The sequence below is a fragment of the Ursus arctos genome, unplaced genomic scaffold (genome assembly GCF_023065955.2).
Source record: "Ursus arctos isolate Adak ecotype North America unplaced genomic scaffold, UrsArc2.0 scaffold_17, whole genome shotgun sequence".
NCBI classification, from domain to species: Eukaryota; Metazoa; Chordata; class Mammalia; order Carnivora; family Ursidae; genus Ursus; species Ursus arctos.
In genome coordinates this window covers 26982607-26997807 of record NW_026622841.1, presented here as the reverse complement: position 1 = coordinate 26997807, position 15201 = coordinate 26982607, and the positions used below count along the sequence as shown (strand labels likewise).

The following is a 15201-nucleotide window of genomic DNA, read 5'->3' as shown; positions in this document are numbered from 1 at the left end:
TGATGGCTAGAATCATCTGGGCTGACTGTTAAGAAATGTGTCTTCTTCAGCCCGACCACTTCTGTTCCCTCAGATAGTCCCATTCAATGGGTCTGGGAGGGAGTGTTTTTAACAAGATACTTCTGGGTGCTTCTGATGAACAAAGAAGTTTGTGAATGCCCATATTTTTAGTGTTTTTCAATTTTGGGGTCATCCATCCATTTGTGGATCATGAATTAATTGTCGACAGCATTTTTAAAAATTAAAATAATAGAATAAAATAAAACAGATTAGATTCATTCATCTGTAGGAACTATTTTGCGAAATTTTTGTTTCGTTAGTGTTGGGCTGTGTTGTGTATGTGGGGGAGGTGTGTAGGGGGATGGAGAGAGAGAACCAGGTCATGCTACCAAATATATTCCCTCCTTACCATGGGTTACTGCAAAAAGATTGAAAAGCACTGTCATGCCTTGTTATGTGTGATTCTCACGGCCACTTCACAAGGCAGATAGTGAAGGTAAGAGGGTCCACACTTACAAGTAAGAGAAAGGGACTGGGAGGAGCCAGGTGCTCACCTAAGGTGCCACAGTCAGTGGGTGGCAGAGCTCAGGCTTCCACACATGGCCTGCATCTTCCAGGCGGAGGTGAGTGCTCTCCCTGTCATGTAGACAGCATGGACAGCAAGGCCAGAGGCTCCCTGGTGAACCCAAGGAATGGGGAGTAATCAGAGTTGACTGTGTTGTGACCAACATTACACTTCCTCCAGGCCCACCTGACAGTCCAGAGGTCACCAAGGCAAATTTGTGAGTGGGCGTATCTCCCCTAAGAAGCCATTTATGCACATCTCAGGGGGCCTTGGGGGACCACTCTGATTCCAGCAAGCCAGGAGGCCGTTCCATATTGGATGAATGAGAGGCTGAATTCTTTGGTGTGACAATCAGTATAGGCTCCAGCCAGGATTTTGTGTCTCTCTTTCAACCAGTAGGTTCCCTACTCGTACTTATCACCTCATGGGCAGCTGGCATAGAATTGGCCCCCTGACAGGTTTAACTCTTGTCTTGCTGCTTCATCACTGTTTGGTAAAACTCACCCAAACTCTGTCCAGCCCACTACTCTTTAGCTATGTGACCTTTGGCCAGTGCTTCCTCTCCTGGCCCCATTGTCCTCATCTGTGCGAGCTATGACATGCTAGCTCACTTCTGCTCTGACAGTCTGATTCTCTGACTTTCTTCCCAACCATAATCTACTGGTAAACTTGCCAGGCCATTCACAGAGCTGCTTTATGGACTTCAGTATTACAGGGGAGATACCAACCACACCAGCCTAATCCTCCCAGACGTCTTCACTAAGACAAGTGTGTGCCAGTTTGGCTTCCAAAGCTTTCTCTGATGGGCACCCCCCCATATCTCCCACTTAGCATCCCACTCTTCCCAATTAAGCACTTTTGCTTCTGCCTATCTAATCCTACCATCCTTTCAAATCCCCCTCCTACAGGGAGCCACCCCTGATTACCTCAGTGCTCTCTGAACCCTCCTTTCTCATTGGACAACCCCAGAACATACCGCAATAACTATATGGATTGGTTTTCTAATTGCTTTCTGAGGCTTCTCTCCCTGGCAATGTTCTAAGCACATTCAGGACAGGAAGTCCATTTTGAATGCTTTCCATTCTACTACAGTGCCTAGAAGAGAATCCAGCTTCATTGCTGATAGGTCAGTACCGTGTTCTACACCATAGGTTCAAAGATCTAGGCACCCCACACCGCGTCCACACACACACCCTTCCAAAGAACCCTGCCTTCCCCACTGTCCCCAACAAAGCACTGACACAGCTGCATGTTCTAATCATAACCGTCACAGTCCCTCTCTACCACCCCTACTCCCCTCCTCCCCACCTCCTCCATCAGCCCCGTGTCTCCCCTTATCCCTGCTACCTTACCGCCACTGGCCCAGAGACTGTATTTCACAGAGAAGAACTCAAGGTCAGCAACACTAATGCTGCAGCATCCTGATGGAATGTGGTCCTAATGAAGACCTTTTTGTCATTGAGGTTACCTTTATATTTTTGATGGTCAGAGTGGGACATAAGGTAATGAGTTTCATTTTGACAACCAAACCCAGAAGCCACCAAAGGTTTGGTAGAGGAGTGTTCTGGGAGGGGACTTCACCAGGGAGGGGCAGCTATGGAGGCAGCCCTTAGATGTCACCCTAATTTTGTCTCCCTTGGGCTCCCTTGTTTGATTCCTACTATTCCCCCTCCATCCTGCCCCTGGGGCTACAGGCCTGCCCCCAGGATGGGCCAGCCGTCTTTGCTGAGTCTGCCTGAAGCAACTGGTATTAAAAACAAAAAAGTACTAAATTCTAACAATGAATGGAAATGGGAAAATGTAGATAAAATGCAAACACACCTAAAAATAATTATTTTCCCAAACGTGGGTTTCTGCTTTTCAGATAAATTTTCTAGTCCTGAGGACATTCTGAACCCCAGTGGTCTTCTCGCCCAAACCCCTGCCTGTCTCCAGCTGCCCCATATGTTCATGGCCTCTGGAGCAGCCCACCGACTATCTCGTGTCCCATACAAGTGTCCCCCCACAAGTGCCACGTGTTCTGCTTTTCTTGTTGGCAACTGTCTAGAGACTCCCCCTCCCGCTCTCCAGCTGCTCCCACTCTCCCCCGTCTAGCTGAGCCGATCTGGCCCCTCCAGAGCTGAAAGCTCCCCTCCTTCCAGACCTAAGCCTTGGCCTCTGTCAGGCTCCTGCCTCCCTCTCAGGGTGCTCATGCTTCCAGACGCCTCTACTGGGCACGAACGGTCAGTTGGTAAAGAAGAGCTCTAGCATTCACACCCGTGCATTCAACAACGAGGCAAGGCTTAGAGCCCTATGTGCACCAGACGCTGTTGTCTGTTGTTACGATGATGTCAGGCAGACAAGCTCCAGCCTGGGGAACTTCTAGTCAAGGATGGGGGACAGAGCACAGCACACAAAGTTCAAGGTCAGGCAGGGGTCTTTCAATGATTTGTCCAGTCCCTCCCTCACCCTATTCCCCAGCCAGCAGAGCTATGGGAAGGGTCAAAGGCAGTGTTTACTAGCATCAGGGAGAGAAGTTTAGGCATATAGACTTCCCTGATGAAATGAAAAGAGAGGATAGACTCAGGCTTGGATTCTCCCCACCTCTGGGCCCCTCCCTTCCCTACCAAGGGGGGAGACATGTACACATCCCAGCGGGCTCAGCTCGTCCACGCTGGGACACACTGTCCTCCTCAGAAAGAGGACAGGTGACGACCACAGCTTCACACAGTGCAGTCAGAATGCACTCTCCTCCTCTTGCTCTTTCTCCCCTCCTCCTCCCTGTCTCCTACACGCATAGACCACACACACACACACACACACACACACACCTCCCTTCCCCAGTGTCATACCTCAGGTTTCTGTGAGGTCCCCCACTATACTTAGCAGTCTGAGATCCCCCTGAAAAGCCAAGGAGAGAGCTCAGACACAGTGAGAAGACTTAATTCTAGAACCGCAAGGTAATCAGAGCTGTGGGGAGGGGTGTATGTATCTAGGAAGGTGCTGGCAGCTATGTGACGGCCCAACATTCAGAAGTAAGCTGACTTTTTCCTGGGAGTACCAAGGGGGGCCCTACAAGTACTACCAAATTCAAATGCAAAGTAACTGTCCCGTCTCCCCCACCCCCAGGTCTGCCATCGCCTCCGGCCTCCATGGGTACAATGGGATGCTGGTGGGACTGCTCATGGCCGTGTTCTCCGAGAAGTGGGACTACTACTGGTGGCTTCTCTTCCCTGTGACCTTCACAGCTATGACCTGGTGAGACACCTCATTCCTTCTCTCACAGACTCACGGGTCCCAGGGTGCTTGCATCTTACACTGGACAGGGACGTGGATCCCTGGAGCCCAGTGCTTCATCGTCAGGCTGGCTTGTCCCACAAGACACAGTGAAGATCCATGAATTTGATGGCGACACAGCAGATCATATTTTTATTTTGGAATAACAGGGACCCTTTAGAGCAGTAATGAGCACAGGTTTTTTATGGTGCTAATAATCTTCCTTGAATGATAGTTTTAATAATAAAGGTTAACATTTATTGCAGATTTCCTACAAGCCAGGCACAGAGCTAATCCAGGTGGGGTTACTATTGTCCCCAGTTTACAGAAGGGAAGACCAAGTCATGAAGAAGTTCAGTAACTCGCCCCAGGTCATAGTTTTACAAAGTTTTTGATGATGAACCCAGAGTCTTCAGGCTACATGGGAATCATCTAAACCGTGGCCTGACCAAGACAGAAAAGCTAAAAACTCCCTTGGGATAGAATCAGAGCTGTCTTGGAGCAGAATGTCTACAGTGAAAGCATAGAATCTTTGAACAAGAGACATTAGTTAAGATCTTGCTGTGCAATCACCTCATTTTGCAAAGGAATAAAAAAGTCAGGAGGAAGGGTCTTGGGAACAAATATTCGTGGAGAGCAGGGTGGACTTTCTAGGCCTTAGCTCACTACGGCTGAGGCAGGTCTGTGCTGCCTGAGGCTCCATCACTCGCAGACCCGGCAGCACCAGAGGGCAGAAGCCTGAGGTGCCCGGCGGCCTCCATTCCGTGCCCGCAGCTCCGAGACGTGCTGACTAATTTTTAACATCTCTAAGAAGTACATGCCTTTCTTCGGTTTCTGGAGTTAGTAAAAATTAGTTAGTTTAATTTAGTTTAAGTCCTGTTTTATTACCTTTTAGTAGTGCTTGTAAGTAAATTACTACATTAAGCATTCTGGGCAATTTATATTTTTTCTTAAGGTTTCTGTCTTTCTGAAACCATTGGGACGAAAAGCGATAGCAGTCATTCCTGTGGGGATTTCCTCAATGCCCCCCGCCTGCCCCCAGGTCAGGAGTAGCAGACCTTGGCTTCCTTTGCACACATTTGGTTTATAACAACACAGATGAAGCCTCTCAGCAGGCCTAGCAGCCACTCTGCACCCCACAGCAGTGTGTCCACAGTACCCCACCCCCACCCCCACTCCCCAGCTTTAAAGACAAAAAAAGTATCAAGCACCCAACTCTGTGCTGCTGTTCCAGTGGGTTCCCTAATCTATTCACGTAGAACCCCAAAACCCAACCCATAAGGTAGGTATTAGTAGTGCCATTTTCCAGATTTTGCCAACAAATATTTGCTGAGTGCCTACTATGTACAGGGACTGTTCTAGATTCTGGGGATACTTGGGAACAAGAGATGGTCTCCATCCTCTTGGAGCCTATATTCTTCTTGACAAAGATAGAAACAATGTCCCCAACTAGTTAACTAAAAAGATCTTGTCAAGATTTGATTAGTGCTGTGAGGAAAGCAAAACAGGGTGAGTGGGACAAAGTGAATCGAGACATGAGTGGTCAGGGAAGGCCACTATGAAGAGGAAACATGGCTGCTTTCACCCAAATGATAAAAGGCAGCTGTCCTCTGAAGATCTGTTGCAGACCCTGACTGGAGGAGTGCCTGCGTTCAGGAAACAAGACCATGGGGTGGGGGTGGGGGTGGGGGTTACGCCCAGTGAACAAAGGAGGAGTGGCAGGAGGTGAGGGCAGAAGGAAGTGAGAACTAGACCCCTTTCGCTTTGAGGATCCAGTAAGCTTTTTGATTTTTTATTACAACTGTAATGGGAAGCAGTTAAAGGGTTTTAAGCAGAGATGTGATAGGATATGGTTTAAATTTAAACAAATCACTCTTGCCCTCTGGAGAATGGATTTTAACTGGAGCAAGAGTGATGCTGTAAGCATTGTCAGGAACCCACAGAAAGATGAGAATGGTCTGGACAAGGGTGATATACAGGAAGGGGGTGAGAAGTGGTTGGGCTTGGAGTGTATTTTAAGGAAGACACAGTCAACAAGACTTGCTGGGAGGCTATGGAGTATGAGGCCCGTGAGAGGGGCAGGGTAGAAAAGAAGAGTGAGTATACTCCTATAGTTTGCCTGAGCACCTGGGTTGATGAATAAGACTAAGAGGAAAACAGGTTGGTGGTGGGAGACAGGGCACAAATCAAGAGTTCTGTGGGACATATTTGGCTGTAGACTTCCAAGGAGAGATGTTGACGAGGTAACTAGATGTACAAATCCAGAACTTTGTGATGCCCTCAAGATTTGGAGGGCAGAAGCATACAGAATATATTTTGTCCATGGGACTAAAGGATATCACCCAGAAAAAGAAGGTTAAGAAAGAGGAGATCCAAGGCAGAGCCATAGGATCTTCCAATATTTAGATGCCTGGCAGAGGAGAGGAATAACCACAAAGAAGAGGTCATGAGGAGTGGCTGGAGAAGCAGGAAGCAGGCTAAGAAAGGGCAGTGTCATGGTAGCCTGGACAGAAAGTGTTTCAATCCCATTGGAGTGTCCAGCTGTCCAATAAAGGGAGCAGGGAATGGCCATGGATTTGGCAGGATAGATGTCATTGGTGAACTGGACCAGAGCCATTTCTGTGGCATGGGGAGAGCCCACACCTGATTGGAGTGGGTTCAGAAAAGAAAGGGGGTAGAAAGATGGGACATAGCAATCTTTTGAGGAGTAATTGTTATGAAGGGGAGCAGAGAAATGTGGCAAACTAGCTGGAGGGGACATCGGGTTAGAGGTGGAGAATGTTTACAGGTAGAAGATACTAAAGCATGTTGTAGACTTGTAAGAATGATCTAGAGAAAAAGGAGAGACTGAAGAGAGGGGAGAGAATTGCAGGAGCGAAGTCTTGGAGACAGATTGCATCGTGAAGTACAAGGGAAAGAATTGGCCCAGGAAAGAAGGAGGGACACTCTCATTATGTGACAACGGCAGAGAAGAGAGAGGAGGAGCCCGTGGGAGCTGGGCCATTGGAGTGTGTGGAGCTCATGGTTGGGAGAATTAAGCATTTCGCATCTCATCATTTCTATTCTTTCAATGAAGTAAAGCAAGGTGCTCAGCTGAAACTAAAGGGAAGCAGACATGCCACATAAATAAATAAATAAAATCTTTAAAGAAGAAGCCCACATCCCTAAGATCCCTATAAAACAAGGGGCACAGCCTGGGACCCAGTCAATAATTTGGGCTCTGGACAACCCCACAACCTCTCCTCATCAGAATGACAAGAAGAAGCCCCCCCCAGCAAAGAAAAGACAGTGAGTCTGTGGCCTCTGCCACAGAAATAATGGATATGGATGTAACCAAAGTATCAGAAATGGAATTCAGAGTAACGATGGTCAAAATGATGAGTAGAATTGAAAAACTATTAACGAAAAGGTTACTGAGAATATAGAATCCCTAAGGACAGAAACGAGAGCGAATCTGACAGAAATTAAAAATTCTATGAGCCAAATGCAGGCAAAACTAGAGGCTCTGACGGCCAGGGTCACAGAAGCAGAGGAACAGGTTAGTGAATTGGAGGATGGGTTAATAGAGGAAAAAATGAAAATAGAAGATGGTCTTAAAAAAACCAGGCCCACGAATGTAGGTTACGGGAGATTACTGATTCAATGAAACGATCCAATGTTAGAATCATCGGCATCCCCGAGGGGGTGGAGAAAAACAGAGGTCTAGAAGAGATATTTGAACAAATTGTAGCTGAAACTTCCCTAATCTAGTAAGGGAAACAAACATTCGTGTCCAAGAGGCAGAGAGGACCCCTCCCAAGCTCAACCACGACAAACCTACGCCACATCACATCATAGTGCAATTCACAAATATTAGATCCAAGGATACAGTATTGAAAGCGGCCAGGGCAAAGAAATTTCTCACGTACCAAGGCAAAGGCATCAGAATTACATCAGACCTGTCTACACAGACCTGGAATGAGAGAAAGGGTTGGGGGAGCATATTTAAAGTTCTTTCAGAGAAAAACATGCAGCCAAGGATCCTTTATCCAGCAAGGCTGTCATTCAGAATTGATGGAGAAATAAAGACATTTCAAAATCGCCAGTCACTAACCAATTTCGTAACCACGAAACCAGCCCTACAGGAGATATTACGGGGGGTTCTATAAAAGTAAAAAGGCCCCAAGAGTGATACAGAACAGAAAGTCACAGCCAATACAAACAAAGACTTTACTGGCAACATGGCATCATTAAAATCATATCTCTCAGTACTCAGTCTTAATGTTAATGGATCAAATTCTCCCATAAAACGCCACAGGGTTGCAGATTGGATAAAAAGAAATGACCCATCCATTTGCTGTCTACAAGAGACTCATTTCGAACCCAGAGATGCATTCAGACTGAGAGTAAGGGGATGGAGTACCATCTTTCACGCAAATGGACCTCAAAAGAAAGCTGGGGTAGCAATTCTCATATCAGATAAATTGGATTTTAAACTACAGACTATAGTTAGAGATGCAGAAGGGCACTATATTATTCTTAAGGGAAGTATTCAACAAGTGGATATGACAATTATAAATATATATGCCCCCACCAGGGGAGCAGCAAGATACACAAGCCAACTCTTAACCAGAATAAAGAGACATACAGATAAAAATATGTTAATAGTAGGGGACCTCAACACTCCACTATCAGCAATAGACAGAACACCCTGGCAATAACTAAGCAAAGAATCAAAGGCTTTGAATGCCATACTCGACGAGTTGGACCTCATAGATATATATAGAACACTACACCCCAGAACCAAAGAATACTCATTCTATTCTAATGCCCATGGAACATTCTCAAGAATAGACCATGTTCTGGGACACAAAACAGGTCTCAACCAATACCAAAAGATTGAAATTATCCCCTGCATATTCTCAGACCACAATGCTCTGAAATTGGAACTCAACCACAAGGAAAAATTTGGAAGAAACTCAAACACTTGGAGACTAAGAACCATCCTGCTCAGGAATGACTCGATAAACCAGGAAATCAAAAATCAAATTAAACAATTTATGGAGACCAATGAGAATGAAAATACAACAGTCCAAAACCTATGGGATACTGCAAAGGCAGTCCTAAGGGGGAAATACATAGCCATCCAAGCCTCACTCAAAAGAATAGAAAAATCTAAAATGCAGTTTTTATATTCTCACCTCAAGAAGCTGGAACAAGCAACAGAGGGACAGGCCTAATCCACGCACGAGGAAGCAGTTGACCAAAATTAGAGCTGAAATCAATCAAGCAGAAACCAGAAGTACAGTAGAGCAGATCAACAGGACTAGAAGCTGGTTCTTGGAGAGAATCAATAAAATTGACAGACCACTGGCAAGACTTATCCAAAAGAAAAGAGAAAGGACCCAGATTATTAAAATTATGAATGAAAAAGGAGAGGTCACGACGAACACCATTGAAATTGGAAGGATTATTAGAAATTTTTATCAACAGCTATATGCCAATAAACTAAGCAATCTGGAAGAGATGGAATCCTTCCTGGAAACCTATAAACTACCAAGACTGAAACAGGAAGAAATTGATTTCTTAAACAGGCCAATTAATTATGAAGAAATTGAGTCAGTGATAATCAACCTTCCAAATAACAAAACTCCAGGCCCGGATGGTTTTCCTGGGGAATTCTACCAAACATTCAAAGAAGAAATAATACCTATTCTCCTAAAGCTATTTCAAAAAATAGAAACAGAAGGAAAGCTACCAAACTCATTCTATGAGGCCAATATTACCTTGATCCCCAAACCAGGCAAAGACCCCCTCAAAAAGGAGAATTACAGACCAATTTCCCTAATGAATATGGATGCCAAAATCCTCAACAAGATACTTGCTAATAGAATCCAACAGTACATTAAAAGGATTATCCATCATGATCAAGTGGGATTCATACCTGGGATGCAAGCGTGGTTCAATATTCGCAAATCAATCAGCGTGATACATCATATCAACAAGAAAAGACTCAGAAACCATATGATCCTCTCAATCGATGCCGAAAAAGCATTTGACAAAATACAGCATCCTTTCCTGATTAAAACCCTTCAGAGTGTAGGAATGGAAGGTACATTTCTCAATCTCATAAAAGCCATCTATGAAAAGCCTACTGCAAATATTATTCTCAATGGGGAAAAGCTGGAAGCCTTTCCCTTAAGATCAGGAACTCGACAAGGATGCCCACTCTCGCCACTATTATTCAACATAGTACTAGAAGTCCTTGCAACAGCAATCAGACAACACAAAGGGATCAAAGGTATTCAAATCGGCAAAGAAGAAGTCAAAATGTCTCTCTTTGCAGATGACATGATACTCTATATGGAAAACCCAAAAGAAGCCACTCCCAAACTATTAGAAGTTATAGAGCAATTCAGTAACGTGGCGGGATACAAAATCAATGCTCAGAAATCAGTTGCATTTCTATACACAAATAACGAGACCGAAGAAAGAGAAATTAGGGAATCCATCCCATTTACAATAGCACCAAAAACCATACGTTACTTTGGAATTAACTTAACCAGAGATGTAAAGGACCTATATTCTAGAAACTATAAATCACTCTTGAAAGACATTGAAGAAGACATAAAAAGATGGAAAGATATTCCATGCTCATGGATCGGAAGAATTAACATAGTTAAAATGTCCATGCCGCCCAGAGCAATCTACACTTTCAATGCTATCCCAATCAAAATACCGATGACATTTTTCAAAGAACTGGAACAAATAGTCCTTAAATTTGTATGGAAACAGAAAAGGCCCCGAATCTCCAAGGAACTGTTGAAAAGGAAAAACAAAGCTGGGGGCATCACAATGCCGGATTTCGAACTGTACTACAAAGCTGTGATCACAAAGACAGCATGGTACTGGCACAAAAACAGACACACAGACCAATGGAACAGAATAGAGAGCCCAGAAATGGACCCTCGGCTCTTTGGGCAACTAATATTTGATAAAGCAGGAAAAAACATCCGGTGGGAAAAAGGCAGTCTCTTCAATAAATGGTGCTGGGAAAATTGGACAGCTACATGCAAAAGAATGAAACTTGACCACTCTCTCACACCATACACAAAAATAAACTCCAAATGGATGAAAGACCTCGATGTGAGACAGGAATCCATCAAAATTCTAGAGGAGAACATAGGCAGCAACCTCTACGACATCGGCCAAAGCAACCTTTTTCATGACACATCCCCAAAGGCAAGAGAAACAAAAGACAAAATGAATTTATGGGACTTCATCAAGATAAAAAGCTTCTGCACAGCCAAGGAAACAGTAAAAAAAAAAACTAAGAGGCAGCCCACGGAATGGGAGAATATATTTGCAAATGACACTACAGATAAAGGACTGGTATCCAAGATCTACAAAGAACTTCTCAAACTCAATACGTGAGAAACAAATAAACAAATCAAAAAATGGGCAGAAGATATGAACAGACACTTTTCCGATGAAGACATACAAATGGCTAACAGACACATGAAAAAATGTTCAAAATCATTAGCCATCAAGGAAATTCAGATCAAAACCACACTGAGATACCACCTTATGCCAGTTAGAATGGCAAAAATAGACAAGGCAAGAGACAACAATTGTTGGAGAGGATGTGGAGAAAGGGGATCCCTCCTACATTGTTGGTGGGAATGCAACTTGGTACAGCTACTCTGGAAAACAGTGTGGAGGTCCCTTAAAAAGTTAAAAATTGAGCTACCCTATGATCCAGCCATTGCACTACTGGGTGTTTACCCCAAAGATACAGACGTAGTGAAGAGAAGGGCCATATGCACCCCAATGTTCATAGCAGCAATGTCCACAATAGCTAAATCGTGGAAGGAGCCGAGATGCCCTTCAACAGATGACTGGATTAAGAAGTTGTGGTCCATATATACAATGGAATATTACTCAGCTATCAGAAAGAACGAGTTCTCAACATTTGCTACAACATGGACGGCACTGGAGGAGATAATGCTAAGTGAAATAAGTCAAGCAGAGAAAGACAACTATCATATGATTTCTCTCATCTATGGAACATAAGAACTAGGATGATCGGTAGGGGAAGAAAGGGATAAAGAAAGGGGGGTAATCAGAAGGGGGAATGAAGCATGAGAGACTGTGGACTATGAGAAACAAACTGAGGACCTCAGAGGGGAGGGGGGTGGGGGAATGGGATAGACCGGTGATGGGTAGTAAGGAGGGCACGTATTGCATGGTGTACTGGGTGTTATACACAACTAATGAATCATCGAGCCTTACATCGGAAACCGGGGATGTACTGTATGGTGACTAACATAATATAATAAAAAATCATTAAAAAATAAAAAATAAAAAAAAATAAAGGGAAGCAGACAGTGAAAGTTTGAGGAGAAAGGAGAAAATGTGAAATAGTTGTCTCAGCAAGGCCAAGAGTTAATTTGTTAGGGCTGTGTGGTAGGGATTCCGGGCGGTCTTCAATGCCCATTGGAGATTCATGGTCATGAAGGGAGACCAGTCAGCCAGATCATGTGACTTCGTGTTTCGTTCAGCAACTCACTGAATGTGGAGGACGCAAGGTGTTAGGTGTCTACGGTGGCTGGTCCCCTCAAGGAAACTAAAGCTCAGGGAGACTCATTGCCTAATGTTGCTCACTCAGCCTGTAAGTGTGGGAGTTAGGATTTGCACCCAGCTCCGTCTGCCTCCGAAATGCATGCTCTTTCCGAGGAGGAGGCCAAGAAGAGAGAGGACACAAACAACTGAAGGTTCCCTCTTCCCGGGGTGGCTTCCAGGGTAGCTCAGTGCACTTGAGCTGAACCCAAGCCACACATTACCTGTACATGCCAGAGCGGCAGCCTCCCACAGGGCCAGACGTCTAGAATGTTATCACAGCCCAGGGTAGTCGCTGTTGCACATCCCGATGACCCAAAGGCAATACATGACATTCTCTAAGGATGACATTTTGTTCCTTTTCTTGGTTTAAGGAACATGGAAATATTTAATACAAAAGTTTCTATTCAAAACAAATTATAATACTTAAAAATTTGTTTCTCAAAGATTCACCTTGAATTGAACACTTTATTCCCAGTCCCAGATAAATGGACCACTAGAGTCTCCAAGAGTCAGGAATGGCCGTGCCAAGGAGAGGGGACAGTGGGCGGCAGTGTGGCCAGAGCCGACGAGACGGTGTAGAACTAAGGATGAGCACAGATTAACCTTTCGTCTTTCTCATCTTCAGCCCACTTCTTTCCAGTGCCTTGAATTCCATCTTCAGCAGGTGGGACCTCCCGGTCTTCACGTTGCCCTTCAACATGGCAGTGACCCTGTACCTGGCGGCCACAGGCCACTACAACCTCTTCTTCCCCACGACGCTGGTGGAGCCCGTGTCTTCGGTGCCCAACATCACCTGGACAGAGATGGAGATGCCCTTGGTAAGTTTCCCCACGGCAGGGGAGTTGGGACCCCCTGCTTCCATCACACACCTTCTCTGTAACCAGCCTGTGGATTACCCAGGCTCTCCGCTTCTCCAGACGCCTCTCCACCAGGTGATGGTCATGGACGAGGCTAGGACAGGGAGGGGCCGCTGCCACCTCCATACGCTCTCTTACCAAACCCTTATCGAAGACCTGATACGGGCCCTTTATCAGACACGGGGAAGACATGGGGAGTAAGAGGACAACAGCCTATCCGCCCTTTCGCAGTGTGCACTCCCCACAGGGAAACAGACAGTAGACAAGTGCACGGACAAGCACGAAGTTGTTGCTACACAGCGGTGGGGTTCGGGGAGAAATAGAAAATAAGACGGATGTTTGGGGGAAGGGGCAAGACACTAAGAGGAATGTTTAAAATTAGAATTTTGAATATGTTATCAGTAGAAGATGGGGATGAATTTTCACATACTTTCCATCTCAGTGGCTCTCAAGCAGGGGTGATTTTGTCCTCCTGAGCAAATGTCTGTGGATACTTTTTAAATTGTCTAAACTGGGGGGAGGGGTGCTACTGGTATAGAGCAGGTAGAAGCCAGGGATGCCGCCACGCCTCCTGTTACGCACACGACACCCCTCCCCACCACGAAGAATTATGCAGCCCCAAGTGCCCATGATACTGAAGTTGAGAGACTCTGCTTTACATCCAGTTATCCTAAATGTGCATGTTTGTTTATTCTACTGATGTCTAGACACTGGGGATGAAGAGATATGATAAAAATCTAACATAAGATTAAATATACAGAATTGTAACATTTGGCCTTATTAATGAACAACAGAGAAAGCTAAGAGCTCACGCTCAGGCACGCTTATTACGTACCAGACACTGTTCCAAGCCCTGGACTTCTGAACTCCTTTAACCAACCCTCATAATAGCCCAATACTGTAAGTACTGTCATTCTCCCCGTTCACAGATGAGGAAACTGACGCACAGAGCAGGTTAGTTGCCCAAGGTCAAACTGCAGCTAGTGCCTGAGCATAAAACCCAGACATCCCACGGCAGAGCCGCGGCCGTGACCCGCCACCCACTCCGTCAGGCATGACAGGCACCCTCGCCTTGCCTGAGCAACCGCAGTGAGGAGAAGCCCTCTGCTTCTCAGTGCAGTCCGCCCCTCATTGGGTACCCTCACTGAGTGCTCGAGTGTTCTCTGCCTTCCTCAGAAATCCACCCCCTCCATCTTTCACCCATTGGTTCTAGCTCGGCTTTTTAGAGTCATTCAGAATACTCAGAGTCATGACTGCCTTTGAATGCTCGCAAACATAACCTGTGTCCTCATAATTGTTTAGACAGTCTGCTTTCCGAGCACTCACCACCTTCCCCACCCGGCCGAGCCCATTGTCTGGATATACTGAAACCCCGGGGGCTCAGCTCCAGGACCATGGCGCCAGAGCAGGGCAGGCAGTGGGGCTCCTCCAGGGCCGGCCACGCTCCAACCCGAAGCCTCTAAGAAAAGGAAAGGCTCCCGAGCCCCTGGTGCAGACGCTGCTGCCAACCACTCAAAACCTTTTTAAGGATTTTGTCTTTGTAAAGTTTTGTCCGGGGCCCGGCCAGGAGTACAATCGGAGTCAGGGTTAAGGTCGAAATCCGAAAGAATGGAAAAGACAGAGCCCTGCTTTGAAAGCCCACCCTCTCCAGTGGGAAACAGCAGGGGTGGGAGCAGGGCCAAACCCTAACTCTGATAGGATCGGCAGCGATCCTCATCTGGCAGTTTGCCACATTGCCTCCGGGGCACAGACTGTTGTCCCCGAGCCCTGCCCATGAGGTGGCATCCAAGTGGCGCTGCCAGAGGGAAGGGCCCCCGGAGCCCCCCACCCATCCCACGCTATGAGGCTATGCAGTCGGCACTGAGGCGAGGGCTCAGGGGAGACAGCCACAGGCAAGAGATGCCTCTTGTTCACCTTCACCAT

General features: G+C 46.0%; 1 protein-coding gene across 4 annotated transcripts in view; it reads left to right on the top strand.

Moving 5' to 3' along the window:
• Positions 1 to 15201, top strand: part of SLC14A2 (solute carrier family 14 member 2) — a 65577-nt gene that overhangs the window by 14784 nt on the left and 35592 nt on the right. For all 4 annotated transcript variants that reach the window (XM_026496228.4, XM_044382976.3, XM_044382975.3 and 1 more), the window contains 2 exons: positions 3674 to 3802; positions 13047 to 13239. In XM_026496228.4, coding sequence (XP_026352013.2) covers positions 3674 to 3802; positions 13047 to 13239 — 322 coding nt within the window. The remainder of the gene's footprint in view (positions 1 to 3673; positions 3803 to 13046; positions 13240 to 15201) is intronic.